This window comes from Polypterus senegalus, chromosome 16 (genome assembly GCF_016835505.1).
Source record: "Polypterus senegalus isolate Bchr_013 chromosome 16, ASM1683550v1, whole genome shotgun sequence".
Lineage (NCBI taxonomy): Eukaryota > Metazoa > Chordata > Cladistia > Polypteriformes > Polypteridae > Polypterus > Polypterus senegalus.
Genome location: NC_053169.1, coordinates 57,208,936 through 57,232,283, shown reverse-complemented (window position 1 = coordinate 57,232,283; position 23,348 = coordinate 57,208,936). Strand labels below are relative to the sequence as shown.

Here is a 23,348-nt window from a genome sequence, read left to right as displayed (position 1 = left end):
CACTTGGGTTGTGAACATATGAGACATGTTTAAGGTCTAATCCCACCTGCATCGATCACTTTTTTTCATTTTTTTTCTCACACTCTCTTCAAAATATTGCACTGTCCTGTCCACCCTTTCAACGGGTGGGGGGGTTTGGGGAGTTGCAGCAGGAGGGATTATAACCATGGTCAAGTCACAAATTGACGAAGCTTTTTTTTTCCCCCTTTTTCTTTCTCTCTTTCTCTCAACACAAGCAGCATGATTCAGTGAGATTCCATCGAAGCTTCACTTGAAACTTCCAAAAGGTGCAGTACAGCATAAAATTATTCATTGGTACATTAGAATATCTTGCAGATAATCTAAAATTGAGATTAAAAGCACTGCCCAGAAAAATAACATAGGCAGTATATACAGCAAACACCAGTATTTTAATTGACCCCATGATGCTTGTGCTGTAAAACTACATGCCACAACACTTCAAAGTTATACTAAGCAGTACTTAAAAATCAAGTCCTTCAGCAAATGTTTTGTTCTCAATAAAGTCAAAACTGTGATGAGAATCTGATTCTGTGCATAAAGATGGAACTTTATTTGTGCCTGTGTGAAACTTTAGCTTTTTCAGAAGCTCTTTAAATAGATAGGTAAATGTGTACACACACACAAAATGGAATTTAAACACGCACCAGAATTACTAAAAAAAAAAAACTGAAAAAAGAAAAATGTCTGACTTGGCAGTCACAGTGAGGCATCATGCAGGCATATATATTGCTGTTGGTATAAGAGCCACAGTAGTGTTTCTTGCCTCGCTTCTGCTGAATGGTATGGTTTGGCTGGAAGTATTCAGTGAGATGTTCAGCATTGTTAATAATGGCACTCAATTTTATTTTAATTCTCTGTTTTGCTACTACCTTCGGTGGTGCGAAGTATGTCCCATAATTGAGCCTGCACTTTTAATTAGCTTGTTGATTTAGTGGGTCTCTCTTGAAATGTTACCATCTCAGCAGAACAAAGCATATAAAGTGCGCTGGCCATCACAGAGTTGTGAAAGTTGTCACTGCTTGCTTTGACCAAAGAGCTTGCTGTGCCCTTTCATATGTAGTTTCTGTGTGCTATCAGACCAGTACAGCCTGTCATTAATGTGAACCCTCAAGTACGTATGGGAGTGCAGCACCTCTGCATCCACTCCATGAATAGTGACCAGATACAGGGTCTCTTTGGTGCAGCAAAACTCAACAACTGGTATCTTGGTTTTGCTGATGTAAAGTTGTAGACAATACTCTGAACCTTGTACTCTGTCTCATCCCCCTTTATCAATATACCTCAAAAGTGTAGAATCATCTGACAATTTCTGCAAATAATAATAATACTACATTTAATTTATACAAGCCGCCTTTCTGAAAGCTCAAGGACACCAAACAAAGAATAAGTAAATAAAACAAGAATGGCAGTGGTATCGGGAGTGAGGGAGGGGCGGATGCGATTAATATTACATAGGTAAGCAGACCGGGTGATGTTATTAATGTGAGATTGGAAAGAGACTTCTTGACCTGAGGTGACAGGGAAACAACAGAGTTCTCAATAATAAGAGAAAGTTTGTTGGCTTTGGATAATGATGATTTTGAACCAATGAGGAGAATCTCAGTTTTGTCACTGTTTAATGTAAGAAAATTCGAAGAAAACCAGGATTCAATTTCAGCAATGCAGTCAATAAGCGAAGGTGGTGGAAAGGAAGAGGTGGGTTTACTAGCAAGGTAGAGCTGGCTGTCATCAGCATAACAGTGAAAATTAATGTTATATTTACAAAACATTTCCAAGGGGAAAAAGGTAAATAATATAAAGAAGTCCCCAGGACAGAGCCCTAGAGCACACCAGAAGTAACAGTGGAGGGTTGGGATGTGAAGGTTTTAAGCTGAATGAACTGAGTGCGGCCTGAGAGGTAGGATCTAAACCAATCAAGTGGAGTGTGAATAATTCCAATCGGAGATAATCTAGTAAGGAGAGTAGTACGACAAATAGTATCAAAGGCCGCACTCGGATCAAGGAGGATGAGAATAGTAATTAGACCGGACTCAATAGCCATAAGAAGGTCATTGGTAATTTTAACAAGTGCTGTTTCTGTACTGTGAAGGGGGTGAAAACCAGACTGGAAATTTTCATATAGATTATTATGAGATAAGTGGGAGTGGAGTTGGATAGCCACTATTTTTTCGAGAATTTTAGAGATTAAGGGCAAATTAGAAATAGAGCAGAAATTATTGGTTAGTAGTAGAAGATGAGGAAATAATACAAGTAGTAAGAGAAGAGTGAATGATGGCAGAAATGAGAGGGACCAAAGAGGCTTTAACCAGAACTGTAGGGAGGGGGGTCCAGCTGACAAGTAGACGACTTGGAGTTACAGATGAGATTTGAGATTTCCGAGGAAGTGGGAAGCTGGAAAGAAGAAAAAGAGTGAATATACTAGTGTAGCTCAGAAGAAATACAGAGAGGATCTGGACCGAGGTGCTGATGTATCCTCTGGATTTTCTCATTAAAAAAGGACATAAGAGAATTACAGAAAGCTGTTGAGTAAAGGTGAGATGGTAAGGAATTTGGAGTTTGTGTAACATTATTAAGTAATGAAAACAAAGACTTGGAGTTGCCTGTATTACAAGTAGTTAACTGAGTGTAATAGTTTGATTTGGTTTGGGCTATACAATCCTTGTAGTAGAGTACATGATTTTTATACATCTCTTTGTGGACAAAGAGTCCAGCTTTTTTATATAACCTCTCAAGTTGCCTGCCCTTCGCTTTCAGAAGCTGAAGTTCAGGCGTAAACCAGGGGGCAGAAAAAGAAACAGATCTAGTTTTTAGCAGAGCAAGAGAATTAGGAATACAATTAAGACAAGTGTTATAATATGAGACCAGTTCTATGGGAGTGGATAAATTATAAAAGTCCATTTGTAGTACTAGGTTGTTGTACCGTGTTAGCCATTATGAATGTAGAGAAAAGCCAAGCAAAATGACACCTTTTATTGGCTAACTAAAAAGATTACAATATGCAAGCTTTCGAGGCAACTCGGGCCCCTTCTTCAGGCAAGATGTAATACAGAAACTGAATTTTCCTGTGTTCATATCCACACACTAGGACAAGAAACAACAATGGTAAATTTTTGAATGAAAACTCTTAAATGTAAAAAATTAATAGGTTCATTCAGGCTAAGATTAATTTAACAGGAGATAGAAGAACAATGTATGGTCAAGATCTTTAGATAAGATAACTGTCCAATAAAGTCCTTTGAAGTTTGTGAAGTTTTTCAAAACAATGCAGATCTGTAGTCAGGTTGTCTGTGTCAGTCTGAGAGATGCAAACAGTCTTCATATCTGGCTATAAAACTCTTGTATCTGTTCAAGTCATGCTGTAATGTATTAAATTTTAACATGAGCTTAACTTCCCATTCTTTTCTCTCTTGCTGCGTTTTGAAGTTGCCCATAAGCACTGTGACTTTAAAGTCCCTCTCACAGTGTCCATGGCTGTTGAAGTGGGCCGCTACAGGAACATCTGTGTTGCCATGTTTAATGTGGAATCTGTGTAAATTCATTCTCTGGCGGAGTGTTTGTCCAGTTTCTCCCACATAGAGTGTAGTGTCAGGACATTTCATGCAGAGAATTAGATAGACAACACTCAATGATCTGCAGGAAAATGATCCCTTTATGTAATGTTCAAGTCGGGAGTTTGGTATAATTATACGGTCTGTATTGTAGATGTGGGCACACGTTTTGCATCTTTTCTGTAGGCAGGGAGATGTGCCATTTGGAAATCAATTCTAGAAGACAGCAAATTCAAGTTAATATTCTTAATGTTACGAAAATCTATGCGACGGGGGAGCTTCATTAACAGAAAAAGTAAGTTTAGCATTGAATGAAAGGAGAAAATGATCGGTTATAGTGAGTTCATCTGCTGTAAGAGCGAGAGGAACAACTCCAGAGCACCAGATCAGACCCAAGTTATGTCCTTTACAATAGGTAGGAACATCAGTGTGCTGCCTGGTATCCAAAACTCTCCAGGCAAGATAAAAAGTCTCTAGTGAGATGGATATTTATATTGTCCAGATGTATATTAAAATCCCCCAGCAGAATTATATTTGGAGTAATTGTAGATAAATGGGTAAGAAAGGTAGCAAGATCGTTCAAAAAATCCTTGTTTGATTTAGGACGGTAGACAGTTGCAATAATGGTAGGAACTGGTTCAGACAATTAACGCACAGTTGATTCAAAAGAGCTAACAGCAGTTGCAGGCAACAGCAGCACTTTCCACTTCTTGCGATAAATTATCGAGACACCTCCTCCATGGCCAGAGGCACGGGGTTGACCAGTGTAAACAAACACTGGTGGATTCATTAAGTTGTGAAAAGTCTTGAGATTGCTACCAAGAAAGTCAAACTTACGATCAATGAGGAGATCCTGAATGAACTATCCCTTGCTCGTGAGTGAGCGGATGTTCAGTAGACCGAAGCTGACAATGTTGCTGTCGCATTTGACAGTAGTGTTAGTGTTAGACCGAGCAAAAATCGTGCTAAAACCGTTAGTCCCGTATACCACTTGGACGACTGTACAGATGTGTCTTGTGCAAGCGTTAGAACCAAGAATCACTCGTGCTGTAAAAGTGCTGCTGCTCTTTGGAGCCATTATGTCCGAGTATAGGTTTTCATTAATTATGAAATCTGCACTGTACCAACAATGAAGACTTTGAGAATACCCATCCAGCACCCAAACTGAAAAAACTTTGGGAGATATACCAAACAGTTGTAGCAGTTTCAGAGTGTTTACATTCCAGACTGTGAAGTCGGCATCAATGACAGTCTCATGGCTTATAAGGGTAGACTGTCATGGATACAGTATAACGTGTAAAAAAGAGAAAGATGTGGCAAGTTTTATGAGCTTTGTGAATCTAAAATGAGATAAATTTGGAATTCAGTTCTGTGCACAAAGAAATTGACAATGTTTGATCTGAAATACAATCAGTATGCAATTGCTATGTCATAAGTGCTGTGATCGATGCTCTTCTGGATCATACCCTACTTCACCAGGGGATACTTGACATCTTTCTGCAAAGAATGACTGACGCATATGAACAGAGCATCCAAACGTCGTGGTACGCCTGAAAACTTTGGCAGAGCTAAATTACATTGAGGTGCACTAGCTGCTTGGCAAAAGAGTAAATTGCTAGAACTGAAATGGAATGACAAGAATGAAGTTTGCCTTAGCACTGTACAAAGTGCAGCAAAAGGCAAAAAGTCAGTTACAAAACCTTAGCGTAGATCGTGCGGATCAAGAATTCACTTTCTATCCCATTGGGCAAAGGCAACTTAACAAATGCCATAAAGATTTTCAAAGTCACTGTTTCCGACAGCCCCTTCCAACAGTGCACAGACTTGTCAAAACAGCTAAGTGGTCTTCTCTCCCACTTTTGTCATGCAGTGGGTATTGAGGGCACATCAGCAGGGTTTGGGAGTGCTACGTTGTCAGATGGCACAGCAGGGATGTTGTGTGTTGCACTCGCAAGTGGTGTTAAGTGTGCTGTTTGGTGCAGCACGTGTGTTCAACGCTGTCCAGCTATAGGCATGCAAGCGAACCTTCTGTTGTGGTGATTTAAATGTACCATTTTCTTTGCTGTTTTTGTTTACTGAATTGGTGCTATAAATCGCCTTTCCCGGTCTGGATCTCTGCTTTGAGGCTCTCCTTTCACATTCACTTCACAAAGCCTGTATGATCTGGTGGAACTGTGCATTTGGAATGCATTCATCCTATACAAACAAAAAGCTGGTGAAACTATGTCATGCAAATTTTTCATGTCAGCTTGTAGAACATATCATTACTGCATATCCACTGTCTTATGACAATAGTAAACGTTTCTTGGTGATTCTATCCTGAGTACTTCCCACAAACCCTGATATCCAAACACAGTCATGACTTGCTATGCAACAGCTTCATTGGCTTCAGTCTGTAGATTTTCTTATTTTTCTGCGTGTTGTCAAATTACAAACCGTTGACTAATGTGGTACAAATTTAACATCTTATTAAAGAAAGAAACGTTCCCTAACAGAACAAATCAGTTAGCAGGCAGGAGAAAAGCTTTTCAATGTATCTTTTAATTACTCCTCGGCAAAATGCCTTAGAGGGAGCATTCTTCAAAAGCAGTCTGTTGCAGCATGGTCAGAATGATCAGAGAAACAAAGAATAAAGGTTTATTTGATAAAATATTGAATTTACATACACTGTCATTCAATGCATACATTTACTCTGGTTGGTTCGTTGATTTACACCCAAATGAATCATTCCTCTTAACATGTACTCTGTAGTCCTGGAATTGGCTTGGCTCCTTTTCTCTGGCGTTTTTCTGGTGCTGCTATTTGTTTTGCTTTTTTTCTTTAAGTTATTTTACAACAGAGACCAAAACTGCACATATAGTTTGGTCTCACTATTCCATTAAGCTTAAAACTAGAATTACCAAAGCCCATGAAAAAACTCGTAAATCCGGCCCACCTCTCTGTCAGTGTCTTTTGTCTTGTGAATGAGCCGGTCAAGACAAGCAGCCTATTATTCCATCCCCCCAACCTCCCCACCGAACGGGCACAAAGTTCTCCCAGCTCATGCCTTGATTATCTGGGAGTGAAGTGCTGGAGTTTTGGAAATAGATTGTTATTTGGAACACATGCATTTCATGTGTGTTCCGTTTCTACAATAATCTGTGTAAACACATCGTTAAAACAATGACAAAATTTAGTCATAAACTATGTAATGTGTGAAGCCAGAATTCCAAAGATCAAATAAACACTTTCACAAGAGGTTCAAGGATAATGCAACAGCTTCCGTGGCGCAGTTTTAATAATTGCTGACTTGTAATCAAGAGTCCCCCAGTTCGATCCTGACTGCCTCGTAGATTGGCCGTTTTGAGCAGTGAGCTGCTCTTATTGTTTAATATACAATAAAAATATACATTTGGTTTGCATCTGTAACAGCCACTGTAAATGTATAGTACTTGTAAAAGTTAGCGTTTTTTTCTTTCTTTCTTCACTTGATCACGATACATACTACCTCTGCAACCCCAGGATCCGGCACTGTTTTTATTTGAATCTGGGAATAACCGTAGATGTGAGTGCTGTTTTGAGACAATCGAATTGGAAATTCTGTGATCTGGATGGATAAAAGCTGACACACAAATGCTGGTGAATCTGCTTTCTTGCTAACTCATTGTCACTTGAATTTTTTTATTCAATTTTATTGAGCATTTCCGCTTATGCTGAATTAGTATGCAATGCACCTTATGGTCTATAATGTCAAAGCTGCACTAACAAAAACCAGAGACATGGGTATATATGATATTTGGAATTATTCATTTTATGACCTCCAACCATCTATTATCCAACCTGCTATATCCTAACTACAAGGTCATGGGGGGTCTGCTGGAGCCAATCCAAGCCAACATAGGGCGCAAGGCAGGAAGCAAACCCCGGGCGGGGTGCCAGCACACACACACACACAGGACAATTTAGGATCGCCAGTGCACCTAATCTGCATGTCTTTGCATTGCAAGAGGAAACGGGAGTACCCGGAGGAAACCCACGCAGACACTGGGAGAACATTAAGACTCCACGCAGGGTGGACCCAGGAAGCGAACCTGGGTTTCCTAACTGCGAGGCAGCAGCGCTACCCGCTGTGCCACCCATTTTATGACCTGTATAGTACATTTCGGAAAGCATTGTGGCACGGATGCAACATCATTTATATTCATTCGTATACCATCTTACTGTTGTAATCAGTGACCGAGTGTGTGGCCCCCACCCTCCCATCTTTCCCAACCTCCCCATGGTGCTGTTTCTTTTGTACTCCAGGACATGTAGAGGAAAGAATAGTACAGCGAGGTCAGTTCCACGCCATATGCAATCATCACATTCAAATGTTAACAGTTGCCTCACACCTAAGGACCATTCTTTCTACATTTACGACGTGTACCCGTTGCAATGTACACACTTCCCTCTATGCTGTGGTTCCTATTACATTGAAGGGGCGAATGACACTGACGGACTAAGTTGATTTTCCTGGGAGAAGCAGCTGTCTTGGAACAGAAGCTTGCCAATGTTGCATCCTCCTTTTCTTTTTAGAAGTGACGACAAAGTTCCCCTACAAGGTGAGCCATAAACACTTTTCTTTTCTCAGTGGATCCCATACATGCCTGGCACAGTTCATGTGTGTTGATCACCGCCAGGTCAAGCTTGTTATAGTACAAGCAACCGGCCCCTTGTGTGTTCCTGCTAGCACTGAATAAGCTCACGCCTTCTGGTGCATGATGTCAAAGCAGCACCGGGGGGGGGGACGAACAAATTAATGGCAACAATTCTTGTATAGTCTTTCTGATTCCAGTCCTCTACTCAGGCTTTGTCCTTCTTCCTTCTGACTCTGGTCTGGCGGCTGGCTCTTTTTTAAGACGCACCCGGGAAGGAGGTGAAGAGCACTCTAGAGCAGGTTTTCATCCAGGATGTCTCTGTACATTGCTGCAGTCATCTTTCCCTTTATCTTGACTAGTCTCCCAGTTCCTGCCTCTGAAAAACATCCCCACAGCATGTTGCTGCCACCACCATGCTTCACTGTAGGGATGGTATTGGCCTGGTGATGAGCGGTGCCTGGTTTCTGCCAAACGTGACGCCTGGCATTCACACCAAAGAGGTCAATCTTTGTCTCGTCAGACCAGAGAATTTTGTTTCTCATGATCTGAGAGTCCTTAAGGTACCTTTTGGCAAACTCCAGGCATGTGCCTTTTACTAAGGAGTGGCTTCCGTCTGGTCACTCTACCATACAGGCCTGATTGGTGGATTGCTGCAGAGATGGTTGTCCTTCTGGAAGGTTCTCCTCTCTCCACAGAGAACCTCTGGAGCTCTGACAAGAGTGACCATTGGGTTCTTGGTCACCTCCCTGACTAAGGCCCTTCTTCCCCCGATTGCTCAGTTTAGATGGTCGGCCAGCTCTAGGAAGCGTCCTGGTGGTTTCGAACTTCTTCCTCTTACGGATGATGGAGGCCACTGTGCTCATTGGGACCTTCAAAGCAACAGAAATTTTTCTGTAACCTTCCCCAGATTTGTGCCTCGAGACAATCCTGTCTCGGAGGTCTATAGACAATTCCTTTGACTTCATGCTTGGTTTGTGCTCTGACATGAACTGTCAGCTGTGGGACCTTCTATAGACAGGTGTGTGCCTTTCCAAATCGTGTCCAATAAACTGAATTTACCACAGGTGGACTCCAATTAAGCTGCAGAAACATCTCAAGGATGATCAGGGGAAACAGGATGCACCTGAGCTCAATTTTGAGCTTCATGACAAAGGCTGTGAATACTTATGTACATGTGCTCTCTCAATTTTTTTTATTTTTAATAAATTTGCAAAAATCTCAAGTAAACTTTTTTCACGTTGTCATTATGGGGTGTTGTGTATAGAATTCTGAGGAAAAAATGAATTTAATCCATTTTGGAATAAGGCTGTAACAGAACAAAATGTGGAAAAAGTGATGCACTATGAATACTTTCCGGATGCACTGTACACCCACTTTTATAGTTGGCACTTGTTCAGTTTATGATTTTAAAGGAACGTTCTGGTTTGAAAGCATTAATTTGCTTTCTTTTGAAAAGAAAAGACAGAACTTGTATTGCACCAAATTAGTAAGATTTTGCAATCTCGTTTGTTCCTGCATCCACTGTTAAAACCCCTTATCAAGCGGGTCATTTTTGCTAAATCGCTTGTAATTTGACCTCTCCAAATTAGAATCATTGCTGTTATTGAACTATCTGGAGTATAAACACGTTTGGTCTCTTTGTAAAGGTAACATTCTCTAGTTTCACCCTTAGTAGTCAGAATCACTTTAGGTGTGACTGACCAAAAGTTATGCACATTAGATCTCACAGGAAAAAATGAATTTTTTTGTTCTCGCCTAAGTTTTTTTTGTGAAAATAAAGGCCTCTATAGCTGCAGTAGGTAGGTGGGGACAGAAACACACTATGTACCAACAGAATAACGTGTTGACTACTCACATTTCAAATTTGAAAAGAATACCTGTAAAAATGACATTTTTACACCAGTTTTTATGTGGACATGTCCAGGTGCTTTTTAGAGGGACCTATGGTTTATCCATTATCCACATTTTGGAACGTATGGAAAAAGTGTAATAACTTTTGAATGCTTCAACCCACAGATATCAATGAGGGCTCTACTGAAAGCTTACACCTAAAGGAATCTATATCTACATACAGTGTCACTCTATTAGTTATGGAAATTCATATTCATAATAAAAACAATAAAAAATACACATTTCAATATAAAAATAGTCAAAACAAGTCTTATGGGCCAAAAATATATATTTTATTTTTTACTTTTTTTTAATAAAATGCACACAAACTATATACATTTTTTTACAAACTGTTACAATACAGCTCAGCGTTTTTCCATGTGCCACTGATTGTAGCAATCGTTAGCAGGCAGAAAGCACAAGGGCGTGTCACATGTCGCTCTCTGCCATTAGACGTCTCCTGGTACGATCGATAACTGTCACGCCGCGTACATGCCTCTACTACTTCATCGAGAGTATATTTACGTTTATCTGTACTTTTATCCATATTTAAAATGCGAAAAAAACTAGGTGAAATCACAATAAACAACCACGCACCAAGTCTGCAGACTGGCACAAATGCCAGCTTGCGCAGCTCGATCGGTTTTGTTTACAAGTTGGTATGGCAAGTTACATATCGACGTGCTCAGCTGCTCATTGGCTGTAAGTTTGGAGTGACACTCACAGCGTCCAATCAAACTGGTAGATTCTACCAGGGTTTGGAGTTGTGAGTCATCTTTCAGCTGTTTGTGACACTCGTTGGCTATACGAGGTTCCAGTCACCCCCCAGACCCATCGTAATTGGCCAACTTCGGTGTCAATCAGAAGCTAACACTTCCGTGTAACATGCTTTAGCATGGTTATTGCCGACAGAAACAAATTACGTCTGATATGACCAATAGTAATGAAAGAAAATGTCGGAGCTAGTCTCGAGTTAAAAAACGTTTTCTGGAGTTTTTGTCCCTTTGAGGATCTATCGTGTGTTTTGGACCTAATCGTTTTACTGGATTATATTCCTGGAGCCTTACGGACAGAATGAGATCAATATTGCTCGGAAATATTGATGTTTGACTTGCAGAGAGCCTTCAAAGGTAGGAAAAGTCCGCTCTTAAAAGTATTTACTTCTCTGTAAAAAAAGGATTTAGTGTCAGTGCTGTGGTTGTTGTGTGTCAAAATGGTTTATAGCATCGGAAAGACGAGACTCTGAATTTTCATTTGATGTGTAGTATGTCGAGGTGCATGACAGAGGGGCATGCACACATGGCTGTGACATGATTGTGACGTCGTAAAATCGTTGTTGTGTACCGGGACCGGTACGTGTGCATGTTAAGGGTTGACCTTTTTAAAAAAAAAAAAAAAAAAATTAACTTGATATTATAAGTACCCTTCTCAGTACAATAATGAAGAAATCCATGCTTAACTTTGCAAATGTTTAGTGCAGACTGTAAAGATGATAAATTATGAGACTGATCAATTATCAGTGTAACTTGAGCTGCCTGAAGTAAATTTAATCTTTGGTGCCTAAGAAATAACATTCCTTTATTTTGAATTAGTTTGACAGAGAGTCGTTAATTTCATAAGATTTATGGATTAAATTGAAATTTGATTATGTGAAAAGTGCATGTGGCATCAGTAAATACTTCCAACATCTCAGTATATTTTACTGGGAGAAAACCTAGTACTTTAGAAAGGTAATTTGCTGGATTTACAGATAAAAGAGTTATCAAATATGTTTTGTATATTTACAATTTTTTAAATTCTTTTTAATTTTGTGTAGGATGCTCTGGCTCTTATTAGACTGGATGATCTCTTTCTTGAAACATTCGATGTCACAGATGGTAAGTGTCAATGAGGATTAGTGCTTGCCTGACTGAAACAAATGAGTTGCACTGTTGAAGGATGATGCAGTGTTAATCTTACTGGACATTTTTATTTTAACTGTGCTGAAAGCTCAGTATTAAATACTGAAGTGCCAATGTTATCTGACCCAAACAGCACAGACGGTCATCTAGCAGTAACATGCCATCAAATTTTTCTGCATGTCACTTAAATTGGTTAGTTGGCTGACACCAAATTATCTATCTTGACAATCTGTGGTCTTTGGGATGTAAGATAATAATGGCCAAATAATAAGCTGTCCCCTCCCTCAAGTTGTATTTCAGCCACCCCCTTTCTTAGTACACCTCTTCATTCTTTCACATAAACCACGGAAATATCAGTAGTCTGAACACCAGGGAATAAGAAGTTTTAATTCCAGACGGCCAAACTGTAGACTCCCGCAGCTTGGTGGACTATTGTATATTTTGGATCTTTGATCCATGCAATATTTTCCTAATAAATAATTAATTTGTTAAAAAAAAAATTCATGAGAATATTATTCTCACCCTCTCATCCCTGTTTTGGGTTAATGGGTCTGTGCACACACACACACACACTAGTGAGGAATGTAGCAAAATTGTGCAGTCTATAAAGCAAACAAGAGGAACAATAGCTGTTTTAGCTGTAAAGCAGCTGGAACAGTAAGGGCAAGAATGGCAAAAGTTAATATCTGCTCATGATTTACCATAATACAAAAAAAGTAAATAATCACATACATATTTACAGATTTGAAAAAATGGGTGAAGACAAGGTGAACCTTTCCACTACTTCTCCAATACCAGTTACAAGTGAAAGGAAGTACAATATCAATCAGTATTATGACAAGATTAACACAGCCATTTTTCAAAATACAGAAGGAACTCTAGGATATTATGCAATTTAGCAGTAGCTGCAGAGAGAGGACAGGATTCCAATCAAGTTAAAGAATGTATTGTGCTTTATGCGGCGAGCATTCAGGAACCACTTATAAACGTGGTCCTTTTGTTTTATGCAAACCTAATTTTTGGATTGAAAAGGTTAGAAAGTGATTTAATATTTTAGTGCAGTCTGACTAGTATAGTAAACGGCATCTAACAAAAGGTGATACAGTGCTGAATTATGTCATTAAATATATAACTTGGAAACAATGTGCATTGATGTAGCAAGTAACTCTTTTCAATGGAGAAGCTTTACTATCACTGAGAAAATGACCTAAAATGTTCAGCAGCTTGTTTCTCACATGTAATAATAGCTTCAGTGTTCCAACAATGCTCCTGTTGCAGATTTTTTCAGGTGTTTGTCCTTTAGAAATGGACATTAGCCTGTCTAAATTAGAGGACTACAGTACTTTGTTTCAAACAGATCTTGGTCTTGTAATATCACAAAGAGGAATCTCATTAAAAGTGATGTGCTTATTATTATTAACTGATACATTACTTTGGGCTCCTAATAAGTATACTGGAGGTTGTTAAAGTACTCCTTTCTTTTACCCCAAAGACTGCAGAGTGTGCACATGCTTTCTTGGGCCTAAACTCCATCTTTACTTACATGAGGACCCTGTTAATCTTCCAAGCAGGGGTCGCCAACTCCGGTCCTGGAAGACCACCATTGCTGCAGGTTTTCATTCTAACCGTTTTCTTAATGAGTGACCTGTCTTTGCTGCTAATTAACTTCTTTTGAATTAATTTTAATTGACTTGCTCTTGAAGACTCAGACCCCTTGTTTCTTTTTCCTTAATTAGCAGCCAAACAATGAGATACAGAACAATTGGTGTCCATCATACAATATCTGAAAATAAAGAAAGACGAAGGTCTCAGGAATGTTGATCTGCTCAGGTCCACAAAACATTTTAACAGTGCTCTTAGAACAGAGAAAAATAACAGCTTCATCAGTAAAGGCTAATGAACCATGAGAGCAGCAACAAGCCACAGGATTAAAGAACGGGTTTAATTAACAAGAATCGGCATCTCATTAAGAAGCAGGTTGGAATAAAATTGGTTGGAGTTTGAGGTCCTGTCTTAGTTAGTCTTCTCTTGGCTCCCTCACTTCACATTTTTTTTTGTCTATGGGTACCATTTAAGGAAAGAAATGAAGCAATTCAGAGGAACAATGAAGAAATTCAGGGGGAACAAATCTTAAAAGAGAAGTCAATTAAAATTAATTCACTTCACAAGAAGTTAATTAGCACAAACAGGGCCCTCATTTAAAAAAAAAAAAAGGGTTAAAATGAAAACCTGCAGCCATGGTGGTCCTCTAGGACTGGAGTTGGTGACCCCTGAGTCCAAATGTGGTGATGTCTAAATAAAAGTCTGAGAACAAAGTTTGAGAATCATCCTATTTAATAAAACCCTTGTGTGCGTCCAGGTGTCCGTGTGTGTTTGTCTTCTGGTGAAGTGTGCATGCGCGGGGCCACACAAGTGTGCGGTGTCCGTGTGTCTTCTGGAGAAGTGTGCATGCGCGGGGCCACACAGCACGTGTTCAGTCTCTTCCTGTGCAGAGAGAGAGACACACACACACACAGGCGCGCACGGGTCTCGCACACACACACAGGCGCGCGCGGGTCTCGCACACACACACAGGCGCGCGCGGGGTCATGCACACGTAAAAGGCACACGTGCGTCTCACACACACAGAGGCACACGTGCGTCTCACACACACACACAGGCACACACACACACGTGCATTGTTGCAATGTTACTTTTCTTGGTTGTTTATTAAATTACAGATTTTTCAAATGTTCATTTTTTCCCCTGTGCTTAAAAATCATTAAAAAAAGACTTTTTAGTGAGCGGGTCATAAGGCTATAGCGCAAATTCGTGCAGTGTTAGTTTTCTCTGTTATTCAAGGTTTTCTTAGTGTTATTCAATGTTTTTACATTTAGTTTACTATTACACTCTGCTTTCTATGGTATAGTTAACTATATTTGTGCTTAAAAACTTAAAAAAATATATATTTACATAGTTTATACGGTCTGGAACAGATTAATTGTATTTACATACAATCCTATGGGGGAAATTACTTCGGTTCACAACCAAATCGGGTTACAACCAGAGTTTTGGACAGAGATTGTTAACATTAACAGAAAGTGTAGTTGGTTTTCAAAAAATATTTATTTATTCCTGTTCTAAGATAGGTTCAGTGTGATACAACTTTTGACAAGCACCTCTGGATATTTTACCAAGTATAAATGCCTCTTTGGATTGTTGAAAATATGTTGTCAATTTTAGTTTAAGTTGTTTGCAAAATTTGTTCAATAAAAAGGTTCTATATTTTGACTGCTACTGTCATGCAATGTGATTCCTTCTCTTCATTAGTGCCACCCCCTTGAAAACTATCACTTTATGGGGCCATGTAAATCTGTATTAATACTTGTGTGCACATTAAAATGTAAAAAAAAAAAAAAAACAAACAACGTGCAATTCTCATGACAGTGGAATAGGTTGTTCTTAGCCAGTCTACTGCAGTAATTGCAGTGGAAAATCCACTCCTGCATGGGAAAAAAAATACCGTAGACTACTGTGAAACCAGTATTATTTTGGAAAATACAGTGATAATTTTGGTCATACCGCCCAGCACTACGTTTCGGAGACATTATGAACGATTCACATGGGGCACCTCGGTCCTTGGTGTATAATTGCATCCACCTAGAATCTGTAACAAATTCATGAGCATATTTTGCGTAAGGCAGCATGTATTATAACAATCCAGAATCAGTTCTACCCCATGTTGATCATATCAGAGAGGCTAAGAAACACTTCACTAAAGACTACGTGGTCATTACACCAGTACATGCGCAAGACACTCCTCATTAAACATTTTTAGTATTCAGTGATGCCCACATCTGTAGCCGATATGTATTATTGATTTCCAAAAAGCAATGCGAGTAAAAGCATGTGCTGTATAACTAATCACAACTGTCTTTACAACTTTTGCCCCATTAATGCAGAAATCCCGAAGCTTTCCCTAAATTGCACTGATTCTGTTTTAAAGAAACTTTGCGAATTCATCCAGAGGTGGCCATAAAGATCACTCAAGTACTGACAAGAATGAACAGCTGAATAAGCACATCTGGAGCCAAACTTTCAAAAAAGTACCAGACTTTGTCAGCACCATCCTTTCCTTGTGAATGCATCTTGTGAAAGGCTGGGGTTGGCTCGATAGCAAGTAGTCTTCCAAACTGCAGCACAACAAAGTAAATCATTTACATAAATAGAATTATTGAAACACTAAGCTTTTGACATATCTTTATTCTTAAGCCATCTTCCAGTTACACAATCCCCTTCAGTCACTGACAATTTTTTTCCTGCTCCTTACCTGTCTTGTTACCCAAAGCATCATCACTCAGTTTAATTCAAGGCTTTACCGTCCTTTCTTTCATACACATAAAATAAGACACACATTTCCTCTACATACGTGCTCAATAATAATAGTAAACTGGCAGGAATGAGAAAAAGCACAAGATAGGAATATTTATGAGAAGAGCCTGGGCATGAGGGTGAGGAGATGCCTTGTCTCCCATTACATGAGCTTGTCTGCCGCCCATCAGTTACACTGGCACACGTTACACTGAGGGCAAATGCAATGGAGAATACTAACAATGTACACCTTCAGAAGTGGAATAAATCGACTGTATACTGAAGCATTCCATTGCCAAACGTAAAAATACAAAGTAGAACATTTCAGGTAAACGATGAGTTTTGTTAATTATACAGTCATATGAAAAAGATTGGGAACCCCTCTCAGCCTGCATAATAATTTATTCTCAACAAAAACGATAACAATGGTATGTCTCATTTCCTAGGAACATTGGAGTACTGGGGTGTTTTCCGAACAAAGATTTTTAGTGAAGCAGTATTTAGTTGTATGAAATAATGTGAAAAAGTGGCTGTGCAGAAATGTGGGTACCCTTGTAATTGTGCTGTTTTGAATGCATGTAACTGCTCGATACTGATTACTTGCATCACCAAATTGGTTGGATTAGCTTGTTAAGCCTTGAACTTCATAGACAGGTGTGTTTAATCATGAGAAAAGGTATTTAAGGTGGTCAGTTGCAAGTCGTGCTTCCCTTTGACTCTCCTCTGAAGAGTGGAGCTTGGGATCCTCAAATCAACTCTCAAAAGATGTGAAAACAAAAATTGTTCAGTATCATTATTTAGGGGAAGGCTACAAAAAGCTATCTCAGAGGTTTAAACTGTCAGTTTCAACTGTAAGGAATGTAATTGGGAAATGGAAGGCCACAGGCACAGTTGCTGTTAAACCCAGCATGTCTGGCAGGCCAAGAAAAAATACAGGAGCAACATATGCACAGGATTGTGAGAATGGTTACAGACAACCCACATATCACCTCCAAAGACCTGCAAGAATATCTTGGTGCAGATGGTGTATCTGTACATCGTTTTACAATTCAGCTCAATTTGCCCAAAGAACATCTGTATGGCAGGGTGATGAGATAGTAGCCCTTTCTGCACTTGCGCCACAAACAGACGCTTGTTGTATGCAAATGCTCATTTAGAAAAGCCAGATTCATTTTGGGACAAAGTGCTTTGGACTGATGAGACAAAAATGGAGTTATTTGATCATAACAAAAAGCGCTTTGCATGGCGGAAGAAGAACCCCACATTCCAAGAAAAACACCTGCTACCTACTGTCAAATTTGGTGGTGGTTCCATCATGCTGTGTAGCTAGTTCAGGGACTGGGGTCCTTGTTAAAATTGAGGGTCAGATGAATTCAACCCAGTATCAACAAATTCTTCAGGATAATATTCAAGCATCAGTCACAAAGTTGAAGTTATGCAGGGGTTGGATATACAAAGGCATTCATGCAGAGGGAGAAGTACGATGTTCTGGAATGGCCATCACAGTCCCCTGACTTGAATATCATCAAAAATCTATGGGATGATTGGATGGATGGATGATTTGAAGCTGGCTGTCCATGCTCAGCAGCCATCAAATTTAACGGAACTGGATAGATTTTGTATGGAGTAATGGTCAGAAATATCTCCATCCATAATCCAGATACTCCTCAAAGGCTATAGGAGGTGTCAAGGAGGCTCAACATGGTATTGATGTAATATCTCTGTTGGGGTGCTCAAATGTATGCACCTTTTTAATTTTGTTATGATGCATATTGCGTATTTTCTGTTAATCCAATAAACTTAATGTCTCTGCTGAAATATTACTGTTTCCATAAGACTTTGAAAGCTCAACCGATGATAAACAAAAATCCACCGAATTAAGAGGGGTTCGCAGACTTTTCATATGACTGTAAACAATGCAACATAACTGTTATACTGTATATATTGTTTTATTTATTCTCGTCAAACGTTACATATCTACATGGGAGATGAATATGGGTAATATGTTCATAATAGTTCTGATTTACATACACTGTCAAAATATGTTGATGAACAAACTAAGACACATTGGCCTTTAGGAAATATCAAAAAGCTTTGGTGCTGTCATTTAGAACAGGATGCACACGCACACACACACACTACTGACACAATGTTATGATAAAAAAAGAAACGGCACAGTCAATGCAAACTTCTAGTCTCCTTGATTTTTGACCTTATTAATATCATATAAATAAAGTCATTGTAAGAAAAGTCTGCTATAGTCAGTTCAATGAACGCTCTGTTTAAAATGTTGGCATATACAGTATATAAAACAGAATAGCAATGAAGTGGGAATTGTGAGTAGTAACGAATAATATGTGACACTGAGAAATTATAAATCATAATTGGAACTAGTAAAAACTATGATTTCCTGAAACGAACACTGTAAACGTAGGCATTTCAATAAATAATTTAGGAGACTTGTTTGTGCATTTCAATATTGAGTTAAGAACTAAGTAAGCCTCCTGTTGTAGTAAATGGTAGCTCAAACAGCACTTAACAGTAAATAGTCTAACAATTAAATATAAGTGAATGAAACTAAGAAGCCATGCCGCTAACAATGAAGGTTCACACTGTCCTGCTGCATGTTTGGAAGGCACTAATTGGCTGAAACTATTTATAGAGATCAGAAACGAAAGGGCACATTTAAGCTTCCTGGGCAGTAGTTTGTTTTTCTACCATACAAATTGACACCAGGGTCTCCAAACACTCATATATGAAGCTTATTATATTTTACAGTGAAACTCTTTACATACACAATATAATTTGGGGCGTGTGGTTGGCCCGACCTTCCCTCTATAGCTCACTATCGGTCCAAGGTGGAATTTTTTTATTAAATGGAGGAACGGGAAAAAAAAACTTTTCACAAGAGTAGGATCAACGATGCACACCTCTTGTGTTTTTACTGAGAGACAGTTGCAATCCCATTTGCCACCTAATCGGGGTAATTAACGAGCTCTACACAAGTGAACTACCACTACTGTTCTTACCGCAGCGGATGTAGGCAATATATTTTGTTTGACATATGCACGTTAAATTGGTTTAATTAACACAAGAGTATCATTGTTGTATTCTCCTAATGAAGACGAACAAATATTTATAGATGTATACTATATGACATACAATGTCGAGGAAAATTAAGTATTGCATAGAAAGGTTGCACAATTTACCTAATCCTTTTTATATATGTATGTACAGTATATGTGTATACAGTCATGGCCGAAATTATCGGCACCCCTGGAATTTTACCAGAAAATGCACCATTTCACCCAGAAAATTGTTGCAATTACAAATGTACACGTTTTATTTCCTTTATGGGCATTGGACACAAAAAAATAGAGGAAAAAAGCCAAATCTGACATCATGTCACACAGAACTCCAAAAATGGGCTGGACAAAATTATTGGCACCCTCAACTTAATATTTGGTTGCACGCCCTTTGGAAAAAATAACTGAAATCAAGCGCTTCCTATAACCATCAACAAGCTTGTTACACCTCTCAACTGGAATTTCCGACCACTCTTTTGCAAACTGCTCAAGGCCTCTCAGATTTGAAGGGCGCCTTCTCCCAACAGCAGTTTTGAGATCTCTCCATAAGTGTTCAATCGGATTTAGATCCGGACTCATTGCTGGCAACTTCAAAACTCTCCAGTGCTTTGTCTTCAACCATTTATGGGTGCTTTTAGAGGTATGTTTGGGCTCATTGTCCTGCTGGAACACCCATGAACTCTGACGCAGACCCAGCTTTCTGACACTGGGCCCTACATTGCACCCCAATATCTTTTGGTAGTCTTCAGATTTCATGATGCCTTGCACACAGTCAAGGCATCCAATGCCAGAGGCAGCAAAACCTCCCCAAAGCATCTTAGAACCTCCACCATGTTTGACTGTAGGTACTGTGTTCTTTTCTTCGTAGGCCTCCTTCCGTTTTCTGTAAACAGTAGAATGATGAGCTTTATCAAAAAGCTCTACCTTGGTCTCATCTGTCCACAAGATGTTTGCCCAGAAGGATTTTGGCTTCCTCAAGTACATTTTGGCAAACTCCAGTCTGGCTTTTTTATGTTTCTGCGTCAGCAGTGGGGTCCTCCTTGTTCTCCTGCCATAGCATTTCATTTCGTTCAGATGTCGACGAATAGTTCGAGCTGACACTGTTGCGCCCTGAGTCTGCAGAACAGCTTGAATATGTTTTGAAGTTTATTGGGGCTGTTTATCCACCATTCGGACTTTCCTTCGTTGCAGTCTTTTGTCAATTTTTCTCTTCTGTCCGCGAACTTCTTGATTATTTTGCGCACAGTGGACATAGGAACATGATGATCTCTGGAGATGGACTCATAGCCTTGAGATTGATATTTTTCCACAATTTTTGTTCTCAAGTCCTCAGACAATTCTCTGCTCTTCTTTCTGTTCTCCGTGCTTAGTGTGGCACACTCGGACACACAACAGAAAGGTCGAGTCAACTTATCTCCATTTTAACTGGCTTCAGGTTCAATTGCTATTTTGCCAGCACCTGTTTCTTGCCACAGGTGAGTTCAAACGAGCTTGAAATAAAACGATTTACCCACAATTTTGAAAATGTGCCAATTTTGTCCTGCCCATTTTTGGAGTTCTGTGTGACATGATGTCAGATTTGGCTTTTTTTTGTGTTGTTCCAATGCACATAAAGGAAATAAACATGTGTATACCAAAACATTTGTAATTGCAACACTTTTCTGGGAGAAATGGTGCATTTTCTAGAAAAATTCCAGGGGTGCCAATAATTTCGGCTATGACTGTATATACAAGATACAAGAAGGTTATTGTCATATACACAGTAAAAACGCATGTTAAAACCATATAATGAAATTCTTACTTTGTTTGCTCACCTTCATATACAAAGACAGAAAGACCAAAGAATTATAAAAACAAATAGCAATTACAATGATAAGATTACAAAATAAGGTGCACAGTGCCTGATGACATACTGCAGCAGTCAGTACCATTTATGAGGCTATGAGTTGTGGTTTGGGTTGACTTTAACTTTTAGCATTGTTGAGGAGTCTGATTGCTTGTGGGGAAAAAAACTATGCGTCAGTCTTGTGGTGCGTGATTTCACACTCCTGTAGTGCCTCCCTGAGGGAAGCTGTGTGAAAGCATGTGTTGAGGATGAGTATTGTCTTTAATTTTGTTGCATGCCCTCCTGAAGGCCCTACTGGTGTAGATGTCCTGTAGGGAGGAGAAGGATGCTTCAGAGATGTGCTGTGCAGTTTTAATTACATGCTGGAGTGCCACCTTTTACTGCAAGGCACAGTTAGAGCAGATGATAACACACTCTATTGTGCCCCTGTAGAAATTGGTGAAAATTTGGTTGGCATGTCAAATTTCTTCAACTTCCTCAGAAAGAACAGTCTTTTGTGTGCTCAGTTAATGAATTGTTGTGTATTATAAGACCAAGTCAGGTCCTCACTGATGTGGGTTACAAGGAATTTGAAGATTTTTACTCTCTCCACCTCAGCCTCACCGATGTAAAGTAGTGTGCTGCAGCTTCCTTTTCCTTGGTTTTATCTGTATTCAGGGAGAGGTTGTTTACCTGACACCAGGCCACGAGTCCTGCCACCTCTGTCTTATATTCTGCCCCCATCCCCCCAGTAATCAACCCTATGGCTGTAGTCTCATCAGCAAATTTAATGAGGCCACACAGTCATAGGTAAATAGGGTGTAGAGCAGCAGACTCCGTACACAGCCTTGGGGGCAGCTGGTGCTGATTGTTCTTGTACCTGATTTTTGGTTTCCCCACTCTGACTGGCTGGGGTCTGTTTGTAAGGAAATTCAGCACCCAGCTGCAGAGGGATGATGTCAGTCCAAGGGAGACAAGTTTATTGCAGAGTTTCCATGGGACAACTGTATTGAATGCTGAGCTATAGTCATTAAACAGCATTCTTACATATGTGTCCCTTTTCTCCAGGTGTGTGATGATTTTGTGGGTGGCAGCATTGACTGCATCATCAGTGGACCGATTTCGGAGGTAAACATACTGTAAGGGCTTGAGGGTTGCTGGAATTGACTTCTGAATGTGTGCTATGACTAGTCTCTCAAAGCATTTCATCATAATAGGGGTGAGCGCAATGGGACGATAGTCATTTAGACAGCTCACCTGGGATTTTTTTGGAAGGGGCACGATGTTAGTGGTCTTGAAGCAGGAGGGCACGGATGCCTGTGCCAGGGACAGATTGAATATGTCCATGAGGACCCCGGTCAACTCCTATGAGTATGAGAGGCCCTGAGTCCGGGACTACTGCCCGACTGAGATTGAGTCTGCGGGACTACTGCCTTATACGAGCCACCAGTGGGTTGATTGGTGTTAAGCTCCTGAGAATCTGACCTACATCTGCTGGTGTTACTGACAATGGTGTATCATACGAGCCACCAGTGACTGGTAGCCAACCCATGGCAATTGGTGTTAAGCTCCTTGAAATGAGCATAGAACTCATTAAGCTCATATGGCAGTGTGGCCTGGCTTGTTGTAGTTAGTACTCTCAAAGCAGTCCTGAAGAGTTTGCTCAATATCTTCATTCCATATCCTGATTGTTTTATTTACTGGTAGAGCTCTCTTGAGGAGTTGTCTGTAGGTTGGATACAGGAACACTGACAGACTGACCGAAATGGGGGCATGGCACTTCTCTGTAGCATCCTTCACGTTGCTGTAAACTTATTCAAGAATGTTACACTCCCTTGTTTGCAAAGATACATACTGGTGATATTTGGTTAGGGTGTTCCTCCAGTTGCAGTGATTGAAATCACTGGCCACAATGAAAACTGCATCAGGGTGGAGCGACTCGTGTCATCTGATGACATCATGCAGCGCCCCAAGTGCAGTTGCACAGTCCGCCCACTGTGAAATGTAAACACACAGTAGATACAACAGCACTGAACTCCCTCAGTAGGTAAAGAGGTCTGCATTTTGCCATTAACAGTTCAATATCGGAAAAACTGAATTTTTTGACTACC

General features: G+C 39.8%; 1 protein-coding gene across 1 annotated transcript in view; it reads left to right on the top strand.

The window, feature by feature from the left end:
• Positions 1–23,348, top strand: part of pno1 (partner of NOB1 homolog) — a 71,294-nt gene that overhangs the window by 9,478 nt on the left and 38,468 nt on the right. Inside the window, exon 4 of the mRNA XM_039737891.1 lies at positions 11,892–11,952. Within this exon, the coding sequence (XP_039593825.1) occupies positions 11,892–11,952 (61 nt within the window). The remainder of the gene's footprint in view (positions 1–11,891; positions 11,953–23,348) is intronic.